The sequence below is a fragment of the Podarcis pityusensis genome (genome assembly GCF_964106645.2).
Source record: "Podarcis pityusensis genome assembly, chromosome: Z".
Lineage (NCBI taxonomy): Eukaryota > Metazoa > Chordata > Lepidosauria > Squamata > Lacertidae > Podarcis > Podarcis pityusensis.
In genome coordinates this window covers 4447420-4469619 of record NC_138044.1, presented here as the reverse complement: position 1 = coordinate 4469619, position 22200 = coordinate 4447420, and the positions used below count along the sequence as shown (strand labels likewise).

The window sequence follows — 22200 nt, the reverse complement described above, 5'->3', positions numbered from 1 at the left end:
CCAACGTCAGTTAAAAGCTTGCATACCCTTTTCAGCAACATAGGCTGGCATACAGCTAGGGTTCAGTGCAGGCCAAGCATTTGATGCTCCTTTTATAGTTGCCTCCAAGAGAGAACTTTGGTTTCTGCAGCTTCTTCAACAACTGCATTGCCTCAAAGAGAGAAGGTGCAGCTATATCCCATCTCCCTTCCATAAGCACACACACATACACAACACAGCTGCCCTTCACACCATATTTCATCCAGCAATTATTATTTTAGACACAGCAACAACAGGCGTGCATAGTGGGAAAGATGTGGGTGGGGGCCGTCCAGAGTGCTGCATGCACTCTGGCACATGCTGAGCCATTTGTGCACATGACCTGTCCCGTTCCTTTGCACGGAGAGGACAGTCATGCATATGCTTTCCTCCACTGAAACAAGCAGATCATGCAGAAGACTTTGCATGGCATACATGTAACAAAAACTCCTGTGGCCTCTAACTCAGGGATAGGACAACCTGTGGCCTTCATCCCTGTGGTCAGAGATGATGGGAGCTATCAGCATTTCTCCTCATACACACTTTTTTTGCAAGACAATGTTAAAAAATAATAACATATGTTTGCATGTCATTTTCATATATTTTTATCCAGTATATGCATTTGTGTGCACATTGCTTTGCTGGGGAATCACACTGCAAAATTCAGAAAAGTGCTTCAGCTTGTGCATAGTTTCAAAAAGTGCAAATTATGTTGGTTTACCTTTCAATGCCAACTGAATCAAATTCTCCCCCAGCCTTAGCTAGGCTACAATTCCCAACATCCCTGACCACTAGGCATGCTTGCCTTGGCTGACTGACCTGGAGTCCAGCAACATCTCAAGGACCATGCATTTTGCACCGTGACCTACAAAGAGGGAACCCCCCTGAGTGGTCCAGAGTCTAAAATTACCTAATCACAATACTGGCATGCAAACACATTATAGCTGGGACTGAATCCCTTATTAATTGTGGGACACCGTAGCCATCTACCTGCCTGCCCACCAAACCCCTGTGCTGTACACAGCACGGTAAGATTTACTGCACCTGCCTGCCAGGATAACCTTTGGCACCTGGGTTCCCGTCAGATCCTCGTTCACCCTGTAAAAAAAGAGAGAAAAGGGCAACAGGGCAGGGAATGGGAAGAATTAAATCTGGCTTCATGACCTGCATAACAGTAATAATAATAATAATAATATTTTTTTATTTATACCCCGCCCTCCCCAGCCAAGGCCGGGCTCAGAGCGGCTTACAAGCAAGAATAAAAACAAGTTGAATGAATACAACTTAAAAACAAAATTAAAATATAACATTAAAATATTTAAACATTAAAATATTAAAATATAGCCTCATCGTAGGGGGAGAAGGAAAGGAAAAAAGAAAGAGAGGGAGGGAATCAAATTGGCTCCAAGCCAAAGGCCAGGCGGAACAACTCTGTCTTACAGGCCCTGCAGAAAGAAATCAGATCCTGCAGGGCCCTGGTCTCATGAGGCAGAGAGTTCCACCAGGCCGGAGCCAGAGTTGAAAAGGCCCTGGCTCTGGTTGAAGCCAATCTAACTTCCTTAGGGCCCGGGACCACTAGGGTGTTGCTATTTATGGACCTTGAGGCTCTCCGTGGGGCATACCGGGAGAGGCGGTCTCGTAGGTACGAGGGTCCTAGGCCGTGAAGGGCTTTAAAGGTCAAAAGCAGCACCTTAAATCTGACCCTGTACTCTACCGGGAGCCAGTGCAGTTTGAAAAGCACTAGGTGAATATGCTCCCATAGCAGAGACCCCGTGAGGAGCCTTGCTGCAGCATTCTGCACCCGCTGGAGTTTCTGGGACAGCTTCAAGGGCAGCCCCGCGTAGAGTGAATTACAGTAGTCAAGCCTGGAGATGACCATCGCATGGATCACTGTGGCCAGGTTGGGGCGGGAAAGGTAAGGGACCAACTGCTTGATGCGGCGAAGGTGGAAAAATGTCGCCTTGGCTGTTGCTGTAAGTAGCGCCTCCATGGAAAGGGAGGCATCAAGGATTATACCCAAACTCTTAACGGAAGGCAATGGCACTAATTGGGCCCCCGCAAGAGAAGGGAGTTGGTCCCTCATCCCCATGCCATCCCGTCCCAGCCATAGGACCTCTGTCTTTGAAGGATTTAGTTTCAATCGGCTCCCACGAAACCATCCAGCCACAGCTTCCAAGCATCTGGTCAGTGTGTTCGGGGCCGAGTCAGTGTGGCCATCCATCAGCAGGTAGAGCTGAGTGTCATCAGCATATTGGTGACAGCCCAGCCCAAAGCTCCGGATAATCTGGGCAAGGGGGCGCATAAAGATGTTAAAAAGCATCGGGGAGAGAATTGCGCCCTGCGGCACTCCACACACCAAGGAATGGCGTGACAACATTTCCCTCCCTAGTGCCACCCTCTGTCCCCGACCAGAGATAAAAGAGCACAGCCAGTTACGGGCTATGCCCGGTATCCCCACGTCTGCGAGGCGGTGGTCCAGAAGACCATGATCGACCATGTCAAAGGCTGCTGACAAATCTAAAAGGATCAGCAGTCCTGACCCGCCTCGATCCAGTTGTCTACGGAGATCATCTGTTAGGGCAACCAGAGCCGTCTCCGTCCCAAAACCAGGACGGAAACCGGACTGAAATGGATCTAAAGCCGATGTTTCCTCCAGAAACCTACCAAGCTGCTCAGCAACCGCTCTCTCAATTACCTTACCCAGATATGGAAGATTTGAAACTGGGCGGTAATTGGATAGGTCTAAGGGATCTAATGAAGTTTTCTTTAAGAGTGGACACACTACTGCTTCCTTCAGTTCCCCTGGGAATGTCCCTGTGTCAAGGGACAAATTGATAATTTCAACCAGGGGGGTCCGCGCAACATCTGGACACTCCCTAATCAGAACTTTGATACATCTGACAGAAAGAGCATCAGGAGCACATATGGAACCCATCCACAAAAGAAGCACAGAGAAGCTCAGAGCTTACATATGGTTACACCAGGGAGAACCTGAGGCCTTCAAGGTGTTATTGTACTCCCATCAGCCCCAGCCAACAATGACCAACAGTCAAGGATTATGGGAGTTGTAGTCCAACAGCATCTGGGGGGCCACAATTTCCCCATTCCTAGACTAACTAAACTAGCATTTGCTTCACAGAATCCAACATTCTCTTCATGTTCTCACCACAAGTAGTGTCTTCCCTCCCACCGCCATTTTGAAAATGCAGGTAGATCAAAATGAACAGAAAATACCATCTGACGCATTATAAAGAAAGCAGTGGGACATGCAACAAAACGTTGCAGCATGGGGTGCTTCTTTTAGGATTCTAGTTGGCCCGCCCCATTTGGGGAAGAGCTGTAGCTCAGTGGAAGAGCACTTCCAAGGCCCCAGGGTGGGGATGCCCCTGGTCTGACTCCCTGGAAAGCAGCTACCAGTCAGTGCCAATACTTATTTAGTATTACTAAATCAGTGACAATACTGATTTAGATGCAGTCATGGTCTGACTCAGTATAAGACAGCTTCCTGTGTTCCTATGCTATGTTTCAGAACATGTCATTCCACCCCGTCCTGATTTTCCCATTACCAATAGTCAGTATTCTGTGCCCATTGAGCATACCCAGTCCTTTGTGTGTGTCCGTACGTGTGTGATGGGAGGGGTGATGTTCCTAAACATTTTTTGCACTTCTACAAACCTTGGTGTTCCTCTGAGCCTGCTAGGACCGCCTCTCATGCATGGACGGTGTCGTTCTGGTTACAAAAACATCCATATTTGGAGAATGAATTTGCCATGAGTACTGTATATACAGGAACACCAAAAGACCACTGGTCCATCCAGCTCAGTGCTGTCTACACTGACCGGCAGCAGTTCTCCAGTGTGTCAGGTAGAGGGCCTTCTGAGTGCAAAGCAGATTCCCCCAACACTGGGGTGCAGCTTTTCCTAAGTGATGAAGACTGAATCACAAGTAAAATCCCACAAATGTCAACAGCAGTTGATGTGAAACAGCAGAGTTGTGAAAGGGTTTCCCAGAATACAGTGGTGAAATGCAACTCATCACATGCAGAGACAGTCAGTGTGGTGTCATGGTTAAAATGCTGGACCATGACCTGAAAGACCACAGTTCAAATATGCACTTAGGGTTGTACTCACCATTAATCATGCACAAAGTAGACTCATTTAAATCAAATGGACACCACTAGTTTAGGTTCATTAATTTCAATGGGTCTACTCTGAGTTGAACTTCATTGGCCATGAAATTCACTGGGCAACCTTGGGCCAGTCACCAGCTTTCAGCCTAACCAGTCACACATGCCCCCTTGAGCATCTTGGAGGATACGTGGGTTATAAATGCAATAATACAAGAAGTGAAGGTCCTGAGCAAAGCCCCAACTGCTTGAATGTTGAATTCCCAGCAATAGATTTAATGCTGAATGAATTTGTGTATAAAATACTTTCACATCAAGCTCAACAGACTCTGCCATTCATCAGGTTCATTATTTATTTATTTATTTTACTGTAAACATCACGCTAATCTAAACAGAAAAGGGGTGAGGTGGGCGTAGGAGAAAATTAAATTACAGCCTCCTTCTTTAAGAAGCGATTCAGTCCACTCCAGCTGAAACATTAATGCACGACGGGAGGGGGGGGAGGTAAAGTAAATGTACAGCTATATTCCTAACATAAAGGTTTTGAAAACATTAGAAAACATTTAGAAACTGAAAACACATCTCCACATGCTTTGCCCTCCATGGATCGGCAGCCGCATGGCACTGAGATAGCATGAGGGGCCCCACCATAAATCAAAGCAGAATCCAACAAACACCTGAACTGATCCCCAGAGACACCTTTGGAGTGCAAACATCTTCATTTGATATCTAAGTATGTATTACATGTGTTTTATTATATGTGTCTGATTATGCTCTTCTTATTAACTTTGTTTGCTAAAATCCACTTGCTTATTTCGGTTTTCTTGACTGTAATCTATATTTGGCTGACTATTAAATCTTGACTGATTCATTCATTTGGTTCAAAGGAGTGGGCTGCTCAAAATGCAAAAAGAGATCCAAGCAACTTGAGGGGAATGGGCCAGGGAGATTTGGGGGCTCCTCCCTGCTTTGGCTCATTGCGCATTAAAAGATTTCCAGCCCTGGAAGGAAGAGAGCATGGAGTCTCTGATCTAGGTAACTGCTGTACAACATCTGCCAAAGGAACTTAACCAAAGTTAGAACAGCAAGTAGCTTCTTTCTGCTTTGGCTTCAGGGTCATGAAAACAGTTCTGCAGCCCTGGGAGAAATCTGCTTAAGGCAAATGCCAATGGGAGCCAACCTTATGAGGACATCCAATTATGTTTTCAGGGGCAATGCCTATATAGCAGCCAATTCCTTGGGACCTCCAGTGACATCTGGGAATAGTGCTTTGGGACCAAGAGGATTGATGGCGTGGATGGGTTTCTCCTTAAATCCATTACAAAAGAATAGGGAAGTGATCAGATGCTGGAGAGAGATAGGCTGCAACACAACTATGCCTTATAATTAGGACCAATGTACTGGGATTTGGGTGCAGGCAGGGTTAGGGAGTTATTAAAGTTGCCTTTTGAAAAGCTGCAAACCCACTTTCAGAACCTGAGGGTCAAAAAACCTGGGATGTAAAAATAAACCAAACAACAAATTGATAAATAAATTGGTGCTTTCACAACACATTGCTGGATGAGAGATACCAGGGCAGGTTTCAAGTGACTTTCAGGTGGAAGCATGTTCTAGTGAAAGATGGGCTTTAAATGGAGGCATCGATAATGTTTGCAAGGCACAGTCCCTGGAAGGAAGGAGCTGTGGGGGCTCCGTAACATTAGCCTCCAAGGAAAGCTGAAATTTAGAAGCTCCCAAAATTCTTTTCTGCACCAACTGAAATCCTTGGGGCAAGGAGTGTATGTCTTTGCCCACCTCTGTATCAGCTGCTTTCTAACCTCTTTAAATTTCCAGCCTTAGAACAAATCAATCAATCAATTCAACAAGCAGCTGGGATTGGCTCAGAAATAACCAGAGCTATTTCTTGATTTGGGGAGCAAGTCACTTGACTTATTTCTGGACCAATCCACCACATGCCATGGGAAGGGCAGCTGCCACAACTAGTTAAGTCACTCTTGAAACATAACATTACAACAACAACAATAGCAGCAGCAACAACAACAATAATAATAACAAGCGCCACTCACCTGGTCTCCAGGATGACCCGGTGGTCCTGGATATCCTTTCTGTCCCTGTTCAAAAGAATAAAAATTCAGGTAAATTGGTTTTGTGGAAAGGTCTTTTTAAAATGCTAAAAGAATCATCATGCATGGATCAATGCATATGTGCAATGAGAACTAGGGTTTGTATACTGTAGCCCTTTAAAATCTGTTGGTCAGCAAAACCCATCAGCCACAGCCAATGTGGCCAATGGTCAATGGTGATGGGAGTTGCGATCTAACAACATCTGGATCTAGCCATTCCTAAAGTAGGCACATTGTGGGATGAGAGTGGGGGAGACTAACCCTTGACACATTTCATGGTTCATATGCAGTAGCTTGCTGCGCACCAGGGGTGGGCTGTAGGTTTTGTTTTCTGCAATTTTGCCACTCCTTTCCCAGCATTTCTCTTCCCCTCCATCTTTGCCTCAACTGGATTATTTCCTGGTGGGGGACAACCAGGCATTAGGCAAGTTGGGTAGGTATTCCCCATGGTCTTTCCCACCATGAGCCTCTTCCAATAGAACTGAAATGACAGGCGAAAAACAAGAGTCTGAGTTTGCTCGCCTCTACAGGTGTTTCTGGGTGATCCCGGGGCCTTAAATCACAACTGGGGTCATCAGCTGAAGTGGAAGTCTCCTGCCACTTTTGTAATGAGGGCCCAAGTCAACTCCAGAGGCAGCCCTAATCCAGCCCATCAACCCTCAGAGTGGCAGTCCGGCAGGCTTTGCAGAGCAAATGGGGACAGTTGGTGAAAGGGAGGGTGGTGCAGATAGTGAGTCCCGTCTGCAGGCCATGCATGAAAGGCAACCACCAACTGCATCCCCATTTAATGGGGAGCTGCAAACCATCCAGTGGCTGTTTGGGGTCCAAAAAGTACTTTGCCGTTCTGACAGCACAGAAGGGATCAGAGATGGCAAAAACCACATACAGTGGTACCTCCGGTTACAAACTTAATTCGTTCCGGAGGTCCATTCTTAAGCCAAAACGGCTTGTAACATGAGGCGTGCTTTTGCTAATGGCGCCTTCCGCTGCTGCCAGCATGCAACTTCCGCTAGCATCCCGAGGCAAAGTTCGCAACCGGGAGCATCTACTTCCGTGTTAGCAGAGCTCATAACCTGAAGCGTTCGCAAGGAGGACGGTACGTAACACGAGGTTCCCCTGTACAAGCCTGCCACACACTCTTGTAGCCAGAGAATCCTATTTTATAACGTATTTTAAAATACTTTCTGGCTGCACTTAAGGGCAAAGCACTCTCTCAAAGGTGGCTTACAGAAGAAAAACATGGTGCAAATCACAAATCTCTCTCTCTCCACATACACTGTATTAAAGAAGAAGCTGAAATTTATTTATTTATTTTTAAACCACCCACCCAAGGCCAGTAGAGATTTACAATCCAGAAATGTCAACAATCCTGTAAAACCATCTCCCCCTGGAAAGAAAAGAAAAGAAAACCTCAGGAAAAAGCCAGTGAAAACAGGTGGGTCTCTTCTCCTACAAGTCTGCGGTGATGATGGGGCTTGATGGATTTGACCTGCAGAAAATGTCTTCTCACCCTCACCAACTTGATTACTCCTTGAGGTGGACACTTCATAAAGGCCTTGTTTGCTGACCTTAGCGTGTGGGCAGGTTGGTATTGGAAAAGGTAGTCCTTCAAGTATATGAGATTCCCTTATGAAGAGAACCTGAGGCTATTCTGATCCAGCACTCACACTGTGAGTCATTTGCTGGAAGCCACAGGTGGGGAGAAGCCTCTTGTGCTCAAACCCTGCTTGCCGGTTCCCTGTGGGAAACTGTGAGAACAGGATGTTGGACCAGATGGGCCACTGGTCTGATCCAGCAGGCTCTTCTTATGTTCTTATTTGACCACCGTGGAGGTGCCCCAAATCAATCCTGTGCAGATAGAAAGCCATGCCTTCCTTGATCCTCCCCATCTATAGATTCTTGACCCGCCTTCCTGTCTCCTATTGCCTCTTCTATGCCTTATGCAGCTGCTGTACAGCCTCTTCCTATGAAAATAAACCACGGCCAAAGATAACTGGCCACAATAACTGCCTCTGTTCTGAACTAAGATGAATCTACCACCACATGCCAGCTTCGGGGCTCCATATTCAAATGCAGGGGCCGGGAAACTTTTTCAGATGAAGGGCCACATTCCCTTCTGGGGGCCAGTGGTGGGCAGGGCCAGAAGCAAAGGTGTGTGAGGCACAGAATGCTAAGATTTGTACAGTGAACTAATTTTACTCCACACACCCCTCTCTATCCTCCATCCAGGCAAGCGAGAGGCATAATCAGAGTTCCCAGACACATTGCAGCCAGGCCAGAACATTCAAGGGCAGTCCACAGCAGAGCCAGGAAGGGGTGTGGCCTGGAAAGAAGTGCTTTGGGGGGCCAGTGATCTTGTGTGGCACCCCAAAATGCACATCTATGGGTGCCATGCCTGTAAGAGGTACAGCCCGAAAATACAAGAGCTTGCGTCGGCCACTTTGGCCTCTGTCCTCTTGCAAGAAAACACAAGATGTCCCTTTTTTTCCAGGGCAGCTGACAGGTATAGGGTCACGTTCATCTACTGATTCAAAGCTGAAAATCCTTTTTCAGAAAAGAAAGAAAAAACTAACCAACACCAAACCACCAAATTTATGGTCTATTAGCATCATCTGGGGGGGGGGGGAATGCTGCCCAGAGAAAGCAAGATTTGGTCTCCCATGGGAAAATGTCTCTCAGTTGTTTGGTCAGCAGTTACATATACCTTGTAAAAGGGGGCAGAAGGCATTGTGGGTAAAAAATTAAAAAACAAGGCGACCAGGGTAGGAACAGCCAAACTCTAGGCTTAGATCGGGGTGGCCAAGGTAATGCCTTCCAGAAGTTTTGGACTGCAGCTCCCATCAATCCTTGTGTCTGTTGGCCAAGCTAGCTGGGACTGATGGGTGTTGTAGTCCAACAACATCTGAATGACACCATTTTGGTTACCCCTGATTTGAAGAACCTCAGACCTGTTCACAAGTCAAACGATAACATAATGCAAGGCTATAAAATTATATTCAAGATTAAAAAGAACAGTGGGTTAAAATAATCTGAGCCTAACCGACAGTAACATTTTCAATATGTGACAAAACTAAACTATCTTCTTCTTCTTTGGCGATCACTCATAGCCAAGTAAGCTTGTCTTCCATAAACACGGTTTTAAGAATGAGTACGTAAGTGATTGTGGATGCCAATTCTGGATCCACACATCTTTCCACAGTGGGAACATTGTTTTCTGGGTGGGAGTTGATCACGGTGTGGATTTGCCAAGCGTGTCTTCCTCTTAGCACATTTCTCCCTTACGTCCTGAGTTTGAGTGTCTTTAAAGCCCATGACACCTTTGGTAAAGGCTGTTCTCCAATTGGAGCGCTTGCAGGCCAGTGTTTCCCAGTTGCCAGTGTTTAGACTACATTTTTTTTAGATTTGCCTTGAGACAGTCTTTAAACCTCTTTTGTTGACCACCAGCATTACACTTTCCATTTTTAAGATCGGAATAGAGTAGTTGCTTTGGAAGACGATCATCAGGCATCCACACATGTCCAGTCCAACAAAGTTGATGTTGAAGAATCATTGCTTCAACACTGGTGATCTTTGCTTCTTCCAGTACCCTGGTATTAGTTCACCTGTCTTCCCAAGTGATGTGTAAAAAATTTTGGAGCCACCGTTGATGGAATCTTTCGAGGAGTTGGAGATGGCGTTTATAAGTTGTCCATGTTTCACAAGCATACAGTAAGGTTGGTAGGACAATAGCTTTGTAAACAAGCATTTTGGTTTCCCTGCATCTGCCACCAGCACAGCGACATCCACACTAAGGGGCAGCAGATCTACAGGGTTTCAGGCAGGGAATCTTTCCCAGCCTTGCCAAGGATTGAACCTGCGACCTTCTTCGTGCTTAGCATGCGCTGATTCTCTTAAGATCATTGGAGCCTGCTTTGCACCAAGTCAGAACACTGGCGCCTCCATCTAGCTCAGAATCAGCTGCACTGACTAGCTGCTGCTCTCCAGGATTTCTGACAGCCCTACCTGGAGATGACAGGAATTGAACCAGCGACCTTCTGCATGCAAAGCAGATGCTTTGCCCCTGAGCTACAGTGCCAACCCCTGACGCCAGCTCAGCTGCTAGTCATAACGGTTCTCTCCAAACTTCTCTATGGGCCATTAGGTCTTTCTTTATCCCTCCACTGGTCTTCTCTCTCTTCCTCCCTCTCTTTTTAAAGTTTCACTCGAACTGGCTTCCAGGATATTGGCTGTTCTCCTAAAAGCACGCTGGCAAACAGAGCAGCTTGTCTACAGCCCAAGGTGTTTTCAGTGGGGTTTTGCCAACAGAGGATCTACAGCCTTATTTTTTATTTTCCAAATATTTTTCCAACAGCGCTCGCTCTCTCTCTCTCTATATATATATTTAGGAGGCCAGTAAAGCACAGCCTCCATCAAAAGCATTTGTTGGGAAACTTCTCTTGTCCCCATCCCAAGTCTGTTTGTCTTTTTTTCTCTTCTTTAACCTATGCACTGGCTTGTGTTTCTACCTGAAAAGGATTCTATGTTCTGCCTTTTAAAGTTGGGCAAGTGTTTCACTGTACTTGTGCCAACGGTCCTGACATAACACTGGAACCACAGGAGTTCCACACACAAACCCCTTATTGTCTGCTTGCATTTGCTTTACCAAATCTTTGCCTTCTTTTTAAACTCTCCTCATAATTCTCTCCTCTGGGTCCTGCCTAGTTGGCATTGGTTCATGGCAGAGCCTCCTCTGTGGTGGTGCCGCATTTGTGGAACACCCTCCAGGATGAACTGTGTCTGTCTCCCTCATTACTGGCATTCAAGAGGGATTTAGAAAGTATTCCTGTTTCTCCCAGGCATTTGTTGGCTGAAAGGTACCTTGAGGCTATTGGCTGTGAGAATATGCAATTGCTTTACATGTTTTTAGATGCTTTTAGATGTTTTAAGTAATTTTTTTTATTTTTTAAATTGTATTGCTTTATCAATGATGAATTTGCCAAGCTGCATTCCGTTGGGAGGAAGAGAGGGATATAAAGGTAGCAAGTAAATAAAATTGGGGAAAGAATTCCATTTTCTGAAGAAAGCCTTCTTGTCTCTTACAGAGAGACCTTGTTGCTGCTCATTAGCCATGCTGTTTACAGCTTCTTGCTTGTAGCTAAGAAGTTCATGAAAATAAAAGAAAAATCCCAGAGCCTCCAAGGGTCCCTATTTTCCAGAGACAGTCCCAGATTTAAAGAAGCTGTCTTGGTTTGTGATTTGATCCCTGAATGTCCAACTTTGCCTCATGACATCCCTATTTTCATCAGGGAAAAGTTGGAGGATACGGTACGGCATCCCTATTTTCATCAGAGAAGTGTTGGAGGGTCTGGAGTTATGCGACCCCCGAGCCACAGAGATAAGTAACTATATAACGTTTAGTGAAGTTTTTTTAATGTTTAATGTTTATTATGTTTTTTATATGTTGGAAACTGCCCAGAGTGACTGGGGCAACCCAGTCACGTGGGCAGGGTATAAATAATAACAGTTGTTGTTGTTGTTATTGGAATGTCCCTATTTTCACTGGAGAAATTGTAGAGGGTATGCAGTCTAAGGGAAGCGGGTGGCGCTGTGGGTTAAACCACAGAGCCTAGGACTTGCTGATCAGAAGGTCGGCGGTTCGAATCCCCGCGACGGGGTGAGCTCCCGTTGCTCGGTCCCTGCTCCTGCCAACCTAGCAGTTCAAAAGCGCATCAAAGTACAAGTAGATAAAAAGGTACCGCTCCGGCGGGAAGGTAAACGGTGTTTCTCTGCACTGCTCTGGTTCGCCAGAAGCAGCTTAGTCATGCTGGCCACATGACCCGGAAGCTGTACGCCGGCTCCCTCGGCCAATAAAGCGAGATGAGCATCGCAGCCCGAGAGTCAGTCACGACTGGACCTAATGGTCAGGGGTCCCTTTACCTTATGCAATCTAAGTGGGCTGCAGTAGTTCAATCTGCTCATGAGAAGGTTATCTCTTAAAAACACATGTGCAGGACAAACCCCAACAGAAGAGAGTGATTTGCAACAGATAAATTGCAGCGGGGAGGGGGGGATGCCTTAACCCACTCCCTGCCTGTTTCTGCTCTCCAAATAGCAGCCACAAACAGCGTTTGGAGAAAGGGTGGGGCAGAGGAAGGTCAGGTGGTACCCGGTGTGGAAAATTTCTTGTCACCCCCCGACACATTGATTTTTATTTTTATTTTTGCATGCAAAAATGGTTTTACGTTATTTCATATTTTCTTACCATGGAATGTGGATTCTGAGCCTATGATAACAAGTATGGACAGATACTTAAATCTACAGGATGGACTGTGTTTTGGCTTGTGTTATTTTATTTATATTTATTGTTTATTTATTTAATACAATTTATCTAAAAAAACCCCCTGCAAATTGGTTTACCAAAACAAAAACAAAAAAAACCCACAGCAGTAAAATCAAGAAAAATTAACAATCCTACTTTAAAACATACAAAAGCGAAAATATTAAGATTAAAAATACTTTAACTTCCTAAGCATCTAGGTATGCTTGCCTAAAGAAGAATGCTTTTAGCAGGTGCCTGAAAAAAGTCTAGCAAAGGCATGTGCTTTGTTGAAATTTCAGCCTTCACGACATGGGAAAACGGCCAAATAAACAGCTATTTTCGTGAAGGAGGGTCAAGATATTAACTGATATGCATGAAATTTCATATGTAGCTATATAATCCCTAGTGTAGTAAGATAAGACCTATGGAGCAGGCATTTTCAAAAAAAAGTTTTTTATGAACCACCCTAGTAGGGCAGTAATTGTTCCTTGATAATTTGTCACCCCCCCCATGATGGCACCTGGGGCGACCCGCCCCCCTGCCCCCCTTTCCTACGCCCCTGGGGTGGGGTACTAACTCTGTGTGTGTGTGTGTGTGTGTGTGTGTGTGTGTGTGCATACACTCCCATTGTCACTTCTCAAATACACATTTGCCCTTGCCATAGAAGCCAATTCCTAGGGGCTATGGAGATTTCGGCCCCCACAATAAAATATTTGAGGAGACCAGGTCCCCACGAAGTTTATGGGTATTCCCATTCAAATGGTGTGTGCGCACTGCATCATGTGATTGATTATGCGAAGCAGGGCTTACCTGGGCCACCACAATATTTTATTCAAGTTGGCACCCCTGGTCCTTACAGATATTGCAAGTTTTACTCAGAACAGACCCATTGAAATCAATGTTTAATGTTTTATTATGCTTTTATATATGTTGGAAGCCACCCAGAGTGGCTGAGGCAATACAGTCAGTTGGGGGGGTATAAATAGTAAAATTATTATTATTAATAATATTATTATTATGGAATAGGAAGTCCCTATTTTCATCGGAGAAATGTTGGAAAGCATGGAGTTAATGGATGTGAATCCTCTGACTGCACACCCACATTCCTATTCCTATGGGGGGGGGGGGAAATCCTTAAAAGATTAGCATAAATTGTCCAACAGCAAGAACAACAAAGAATCCAGCCTCTCCTACAAGGGCGTAAACACCCCAAAATGCTAACAAAGAATAAAGGCAGAATCCATAGAATTGTAGAGTTGGAAGGTACCCCCAAGGCCATCTAGTCCAACCTCCTGCAACAGGAGTCGCTGCTAAGGCATTCCTGACAGGTGGCCATCCAATCTCTCTAAGGAAATCCGTTCCACTGTCAAACAGCTCTTGCTGTCAGAACGCTCTTCCTGATGTTTAGTTGGAATCTCCTTTCTTGTAATTTGAAGCCACTGGTTTGGATCCTACCCTCTGGAGCAGGAGAAAACAAGCTTGCTTCATCCTCTACATGACAGCCCTTAAGATATTTGAAAGATGGCTATCATATCTCCCATCAGTCTCCTTGTTTCCAGGCTAAACATAGCCAGTTCCTTCAACCGTTCCTCATAAGGCTTGGCTTCCAGATGCTTGATCATCTTGTTCGCTCTCCTCTGCACACATTCCAGCTTGTCAATATTCTTCTTAAATTGTGGCACCCAGAACGGGACACAGTATTCCAGGTGTGGTCTGACCAAGTCGGTGTAGACAACAGAATGGCCACTTTCCTCCAGCTTCTTTCTGGCATTTTTGTGGAGAGGAACTTCATACCAAAACATGCCCACCGACTGTGCCCAATATCAGGAATATAAATATCTTACCTTCCTACCAGGTGATCCAGGAAGCCCTGTCAGTCCCGGTATGCCTACATCACCCTGTAACCAGAAGTATAAATTGCTGTTGTTGTTTGTCTTACCTTCAAAAACACTTCAAATCTTAGTTTTCTTTAAAAAAAAAAAAAAGTAAATGCCTAGGCCTCATGGTTGTGAAAGTGAACATGAAGACCATATCCACACTATATATGTAAAGTTTTCTAATCCGACTTGTACAAAATTAAGTGCCTAGTTCTCATGGTTGTAAGGCAATGCTAGGAGATCCCTCACAGAGCAGGGATGGACTCTGGTCTTTCAAATTTCCCCTGCACTGGGGGCCGAGCCAAGAGGAGTGTTGCAGGGCCTTGCACAGGGCACCCCTGCCTTTCACCTTCCATTCTGCGCATGCACGTTATAGTTGCAAAGCCCTGCAACACTCCCCTTGGCTCAGCCCCCAGTGCAGGGAAACCAGTCACCCTCCCCTAAATCCACCTCTGCACAGAGCCATAATTGCTTTCTCTACACTACAGTTCCTAGGATTCTTTGGGGAACTGTGGAGAAGCTATGGCTGTTAAAGTGGGATAAGTTTCACTATAAATGTATGGTGCAGATGTGACCATAATGGTGGCAGGATGCAAAGGAAGAATTCTGCATGCAGAGGTAATTGTAAACTAAGCCAAGAGATTTCCAGGAGAATTCCACCCCATGCCCAACCCAAAATACCGTATTTTTTGCTCTATAAGACTCACTTTTTCCCTCCTAAAAAGTAAGGGGAAATGTGTGTGCATCTTATGGAGCGAATGCAGGCTGCGCAGCTATCCCAGAAGCCAGAACAGCAGGAGGGATTGCTGCTTTCACTGCGCAGCGATTCCTCTTGCTGTTCTGGCTTCTGGGATTCAGAATATTTTTTTTCTTGTTTTCCTCCTCCAAAAACTAGGTGCGTCTTGTGGTCTGGTGCGTCTTATAGAGTGAAAAATACAGTAATTGTTTAAGCAGGGGGTCCATAAATGTTGGCACACTAGCCAGCCATTATTTGATGTTGCCAGCAACTTCTCCTTTCTGAGTCTATAGCACAGCCTTCTGCCAACTTGCTGCCCTCCAGGTCTAGCTGGACTCCAGATCTCACCAGTCCTAGAGGAGATTTTGTAAATCTCAGTACAGTGATACCTCTGGTTACGTACTGAATTTGTTCCGGAGGTCTGTTCTTAACCTGAAACTGTTCTTAACCTGAAGCACCACTTTAGCTAATGGGGCCTCCCGCTGCTGCCGCGCCGCCGGAGCACGATTTCTGTTCTCATCCTGAAGCAAAGTTCTTAACCCGAGGTAATATTTCTGGGTTAGCGGAGTCTGTAACCTGAGGCGTATGTAACCCGAGGTACCACTGTATGCTTTGTTTTTCTTAGAACACCAGAACAATGCTGGCCACTTACACCTAGTAAATTATAAATGCAGTTTTACCTTCTGACCATTCCATGCTTTTCCGGGAGATAGTCCAGGATCCCCTTTTTGGCCCTGAAACACAGAATGAAACTTAGCACAACTTTGGCAAGGCTCTTGCTTGTGCACTGCAGTTCATCAAGACTGTAGCAAAGAAAACACTTTTCCTTGAATGCTATTCTTCAACTGATAGGTCACGACCAGAGGTGGACAAATACCATCCCCATATCTGTTATGCTGTTTAGTTTGGTTTCTTCTACTTAAGCAAGTGAAACAGATCAAAGGGAGAAGAAGTAGGAGAAAAATGGAGAAACAGAGATGGAGAAATACTGGGGTTGCCACTTAGTTAAGAAATCTACACCTTGGCTGAAAGAGGGTGGGCTGAGACAGCAAAGAAGGTACTGCAATGCAAATGCATGGGCAGAGCCAATTCAGCACTCCTGCCAGTATGTTTGCACCATGCTGTCCTCCTCATTGCCTTACCCCTTCGCCTCTCCCTCCTAGAAGTTTTGTTCTGTACTGTAAATTCAGGGCAGGGGTGACCTCTGCTATGATTAGCTGTGATTCCTGCACTGCAGGGAGTTGGGCTAGATGCTGATGGGGATGCTGATGCTGATAATAATAATAATAATAATAATAATAATAATAATAATATTTTATTTATATCCCGCCCTCCCCAGCCGAAGCCGGGCTCAGAGCAGCTAACAACAGTAAAATAATACAGCATACTAAAATCAATTCATTATAAAATCAGTTCAAATCAAATTGGTGGCAACCATTGGGCTAGAGTTCTGTGAAGAATTACCAAAGGAGGGGGGTCAGGCTGTGCCTTGGCCAAAGGCCTGGTGGATCCAGGGCCGATGTTTCATCCAGAAACCGACCAAGCTGTTCAGCAGCCGCTCTCTCAGTTACCTCATCCAGGTACGACAGGTTCGAAACTGGGTGGTAATTGGTTAGATCTAAAGGATCTAATGATGCTTTCTTTAAGAGCGGATGCACCACTGCCTCCTTCAGCTCCCCTGGAAATATTCCCATGCCAAGGGACAAAATGATGATGTCACCCGGGAGGCCCGCACCTTGTCTGGACACACTCTAATCAGCCTTGGGGTCCCTTCTAACCCTACAGTTCTGTGATTCTGTGATTCTGCAGTCTTCTAGGCAAGAGCACATATTGGTGTCAGGTGAAGCAACCCAGAAGTCGTGCTATTTTTTGCCAATGCCTTTCACTTGGAGATAGTGGACTTCTTAGTCTTCTGTAGTGGCCCTTTGCATGGCTCCAACCCTTTTGCACAATTTGCCTTATACCAAATCAGACTATTGGTCCATCTAGCTGAGTACTGGCTACACAGACTTGCAACAGCTCTTCAGGGTCCAAGTACATACTCTTACCACTGAGCTATGGTCCTTCCCCCAAGAAAGGTGGCCTCAAAATGTGCCTTCATCCCCTCTACTTTGCTGTGGCAGGTGGAAATTGTTTAAAGTCAGTTAAAAATTACTTTAAGAAGTTTTGCAAATCAATTTTAAGAGAGCATGCAAGAGCTACCTAGTCCACAATGCCTCACTCTGAGAAAGGGAGGAAGGGTGTGCTGTCCCCATTAAAAAAATGGCACAACATTAAAATTAAAAAAGCATGTTGGGGGGCAGGAAAGCAAAGACAGAGAAACTGACAACGAAAACAGCATGTGATGTTTATACTTTGTGTGTGGTCAATCTGGGCATTTGGCAAGACAGTGTCCAAGCAGGAAGGCAGGGGGATCCCTGTGGGGGGCCAGTGTAGAGGGAAGGCCCAAACCCCAAGAGGCACCGACGGAAAACGGCAGGTCCCAGCTCCCTTAGGAGGCCAGGGGCTGGGAGGCAAGTCAGCAAAAGGGCCTCAGATGGAATCAGCAGTTGCAGGGATAGCTCTACCAGTGATGCTACAACTCCCAGGCAGCTGCAAGGTACAAATACAGGGCTGAGTAGATTCCAGGGCTTCTCTGGGCTTTTTAGATTCAGACCTTATGGAACAGCAGAAGTTAGGCACGCAGCCCCATTAGAGGTACAAACTATTGACGGGCAACCATTGGTAGGGGGGAAGTTGCCTATGTCATGCAGCCGGTGGGGGTGGAACAGTCTGGCCACAAGGAGACGATGAGGTTTCATGTCACCACGTTATCCACTTACCCACTGGCCTTGGGAATGATGTGGCTCATGAAGCATAATCCAGTTATACCGTGGGGGCAGTGTTCTTTAATGTTTGCTTTGGTGTAATGCCAAGCATACTGCCTGGGGCTCAAAGTGCCTATAGAGGCAGGAGCTAAGGGGGCAGGGGCAGGGGGGGAAACTCACAGGAGAGGAGAGTTCTATATCCCTGCAGTATAAGGCCTACAGGGACGTGATCTGTGAGGAGGAGGCGGATAGGTTACCACCACACAGATCTTATGATTGCAAAATAAACCTGGTGCCAGGGGCCAAGATACCCACCAGTCACCTATATTCCATGTCAGAAGCGGAACTAGCTGATTTGAGGGAGTTTTTGCAGAAGAATTTGGAACGGGGTTCATTCAACCTACTAAGGCACCGGGGCAGGGCAGTCTTCTTTGTGAACAAAAAGGACACCCTGGAGAAAAGGCTCATAGTGGACCATAGAAAAACCAATAGCCTCATGGTTCCCAACTGGTACCCCTTGCCCCATATTGGTGACCTGCTGGAGAGGTTGAGATCGGTGAAAATTTTCACCAAGCTGGACCTGAGAGGGGCGTACAACCTAATACGTGTAAGACAAAGAGATGAGTGGAAGATGCCTTTTAATACCAGATATGGGACCTTTGAGTACTTAGTTATGCCATCTGGATTACAATTGGGCACAGCCATGTTCCAGGCCTTAATCAACCACGTGTTAGTGGGCTTGTTGGACAATACAGAACCTGACAGAGGTTTTGATCTACCTTCTATCATGGAGTTCATTAATTAACAAGAGAACTACAATTTCTCATGGGGTAACTTCACCCAACTGTGATTTAAATATCTACTTTGCAACAAATGGGGATGCAGATGGTGCTGTGGGTTAAACCACAGAGCCTAGGGCTTGCCAATCAGAAGGTTGGCTGTTCAAATCTCCATGACGGGGTGAGCTCCCGTTGCTTGGTCCCTGCTCCTGCCAACCTAGCAGTTCAAAAGCACGTCAAAGTGCAAGTAGATAAATAGGTACCGCTCCGGCGGAAAGGTAAACAGCATTTCCGTGCGCTTCTCTGGTTCGCCAGAAGTGGATTAGTCATGCTGGCCACATGACCCGGAAGCTGTACGCCGGCTCCCTTGGCCAGTAAAGCGAGATGAGAGCCGCAACCCCAGAGTCGGTCACGACTGGACCTAACAGTCAGGGGTCCCTTTACCTTTACCTTTGCAACAAATGAGTACAAATTGGTTTGAAAATATTAGTTTTTGTATCTTTTTTAGAAAAATAAAAATGCAGATTAATGCAGAAACACAGGAAAGAGCAGACTTACTGACACAGTCTGATACATTCACCCCTATTCCTGATTAAGCACAAGGCACTGAAATTGTGCAGATCCTGCCTAGCAGGAGAAGCTCAAAGCAAGCACTAGACCAGCCTCCTCCAAGCTGGTGTCCTACAGATGTTTTGGAATTACAACTCTCATGTACTGGCTGGGGATGTTGGGAGTTGTAGTCTAAAACATCTGGAGAGAACTAGGTTAGCGAAGGCTCTACTAGACATATAAAGAAATGACTAGGGAGTAGGGATGACCACCATTTCTTTGGCTCTGGTCTACAAAATGAAGTGGCTACAGTTACAGAAACCGCATCTTGATTTCTCCAGAAGGGCTGGATGCCTCTATTTGGAGTTTTGCTTTGAAAACATCTGTAGCTGTAAATCATATTTTACAGTCCCTGCACTATCTGTCCATCCAAGCAGCGTGATCCCTTCTGCACAGTTATTTCAAGCTCCTCCCAATTGCTCTTTAGGTCTTCCCTGCCTCCAGCCTGCTTCTACTTCCTGGAAGATGTCTCTCTGCAGCTCAGCATAGGAACGTAAGAAGAGTCCTGTAGGATTAGGCCAAAGGCCCATCTAGTCCAGCATCCTGTTGTTACAGAGGCTAACCAGATACTCTGGCAATCCTGGAAGCAGAACCTGAGCACAACAGCACTCTCCCCTCTTGCAATTCCCAGCTGCTGGTGTTCAGACACATACTGTCTCCAACAGCAGAGGTAGCACTTAGCCATCATGACTAGCAGCCATTGATAGCATCAGGGAGTGAAGAGAAATTCATACATCAGTTAGAAGTAATTTATTGGTACAAAGGAGATTTGAGAGCCAGGTATCTGGCTCTGTGGGCAGAGGCACCACCTTCTCCAGAGGGTTGAGGGGACCCATGCATGATGTTGCACAATGTCCTGACATCACGTAGGGGGCCCTCTGAACCCCGAAGGGGGATCTAGCCCTTTCAAAAAAAAGATTGGCGGTCTACAATGCCACATTTATTTAATAAAATTCATACATCGCTTGATTGTAAAAATAAAACAAAAAGTAGTTAAGAAAAAGATAAAACAAGAAAATCAAGAAAAAAATTATAACTGGACTTTAAAACATACTGTTGCACGCCACCTCAGTCTCTAAGAGGTGTGAGATTCCAGGAGTTCCAGGTGCTTCCCCAGGGTTCAAGTGTCCTTCATGAATGAGGCACAGCAGAGACTGTGGTGTCTTTATGATATATGGTTTATTTAAACATATACACAACCTGAGCCTACAGGGGAGGAGCTCACAGCATCAATGCCCCCAAAGGGTCTTGTTTCTCCCATAGCTGCAGCCTTGGACTCAAACAGAAATCAACCATTGCTCTGTGTCTCTGGCATTCCAGCTTGCTGCTTTGCTTCTTGGTTACACCACTGCAAAATTCTACTTCAAACTCTGGCTTTGTCTGTTGAGGGAGGGGGCCCCAACCATTTGCCATATTGCACTGAGCCCCTTTCCATTGTTTTCTAAATGGCCCATTGCTCAGTTGATCACCTCTTCAGGAAGCTAGCCTGGATCCAGGGGTTAGAAGGGTCTCAGTTCTCCTGCCCCACAAACCCACAACAATACAAAAGGTCAAAATACTAAAACAGATTAAAATTACCTGAACTTCGGGGGTCCCAACATCACAGTAATTCAGCGTGAATATTATTGGGGCTAAGAAGATAAACAGTAGCTCTCCTCTCCTGCAGTTCCCAGCAACACATATTCAGAGACACATTGCCTCCAACAGGGAAGAATGAACTCTTTCTCTTTCTAATGTATCTTTTCCTCTGTAGATTGCCTTAGACATACTCCTTAAACTGGGCATAGCTGCTTGCTCATCCCTGCTTTGGGTAGGTGTTATGCACGAATGAGGGACGCGGGTGGCGCTGTGGTCCAAACCACTGAGCCTTGGGCTTGCCAATCAGAAGGTCGGCGGTTTGAATCCCCGCAACGGGGTGAGCTCCCGTTGCTTGGTCCCTGCTCCTGCCAACCTAGCAGTTCGAAAGCACGTCCAAGTGCAAGTAGATAAATAGGTGAGAAGGTAAACGGCGTTTCCGTGCGCTGCTCTGGTTTGCCAGAAGCGGCTTAGTCATGCTGGCCACATGACTCGGAAGCTGTACGCCGGCTCCCTCGGCCAATAAAGCGAGATGAGCGCCGCAACCCCAGAGTCGGTCACGACTGGACCTAATGGTCAGGGGTCCTTTACCCTTACTATGCACAAATGATTCAATGTGTGGTGGTGGCAGCTGAGAGGAGCAAGAGGTTCATTCTGGTAGGGGGCTCACTGCTAGATCCAAAGCATGGATCCAGCCCTGGCACAAAGCCGCACAGCACAAGACCATGAATTTAAAGTCAGTTTGCCTTCTGAAAACTATGGAAATGGCAACTTATTTTCAGTTGAGCTGAATGTTTCCACATTCCACTGTTCATGTGAATATACATGGAGAAGGGATCCTTCTTCAGTCTGGGAGCCTCATTCCCACATGGGCAACCTTTTCAGGGCTGCCTGCCTGTGGAGGGCAGAGCCAGCAGAAATAGTGGTTGGAGCAAGAGGTGTAAAAGTCGTAAAAGACACAAACATTTCTCCCTCCACCTTCCATCCTGTAAGTGAAGGTGCAGCTTCAGAGTTCAAGGACATATTCCAGCCTGGAAAAATCACTCAAGGGGGAAACAGAGCAGTGCCACTAAAGGTTTGGGTCTAGAACAAATCAAAATCAAATATCTTTAATACAGTCAGTGACCAGGAAGCAATTTATAAAATATGACATTAAGAGTAGTATCGTGCTACAAGTAACAGTAAAAATATGGCCAATTCACAGAATTGGTGCTTATATTTATGACCAGGTTTCGAGTTTTAAGTTTTTAAA

General features: G+C 45.9%; 1 protein-coding gene across 4 annotated transcripts in view; it reads right to left on the bottom strand.

Moving 5' to 3' along the window:
• Positions 1-22200, bottom strand: part of COL27A1 (collagen type XXVII alpha 1 chain) — a 264834-nt gene that overhangs the window by 190797 nt on the left and 51837 nt on the right. For all 4 annotated transcript variants that reach the window (XM_080990772.1, XM_080990773.1, XM_080990774.1 and 1 more), the window contains 4 exons: positions 15859-15912; positions 14410-14463; positions 6211-6255; positions 1063-1116 (listed from right to left, as the gene is read on the bottom strand). In XM_080990772.1, coding sequence (XP_080846898.1) covers positions 1063-1116; positions 6211-6255; positions 14410-14463; positions 15859-15912 — 207 coding nt within the window. The remainder of the gene's footprint in view (positions 1-1062; positions 1117-6210; positions 6256-14409; positions 14464-15858; positions 15913-22200) is intronic.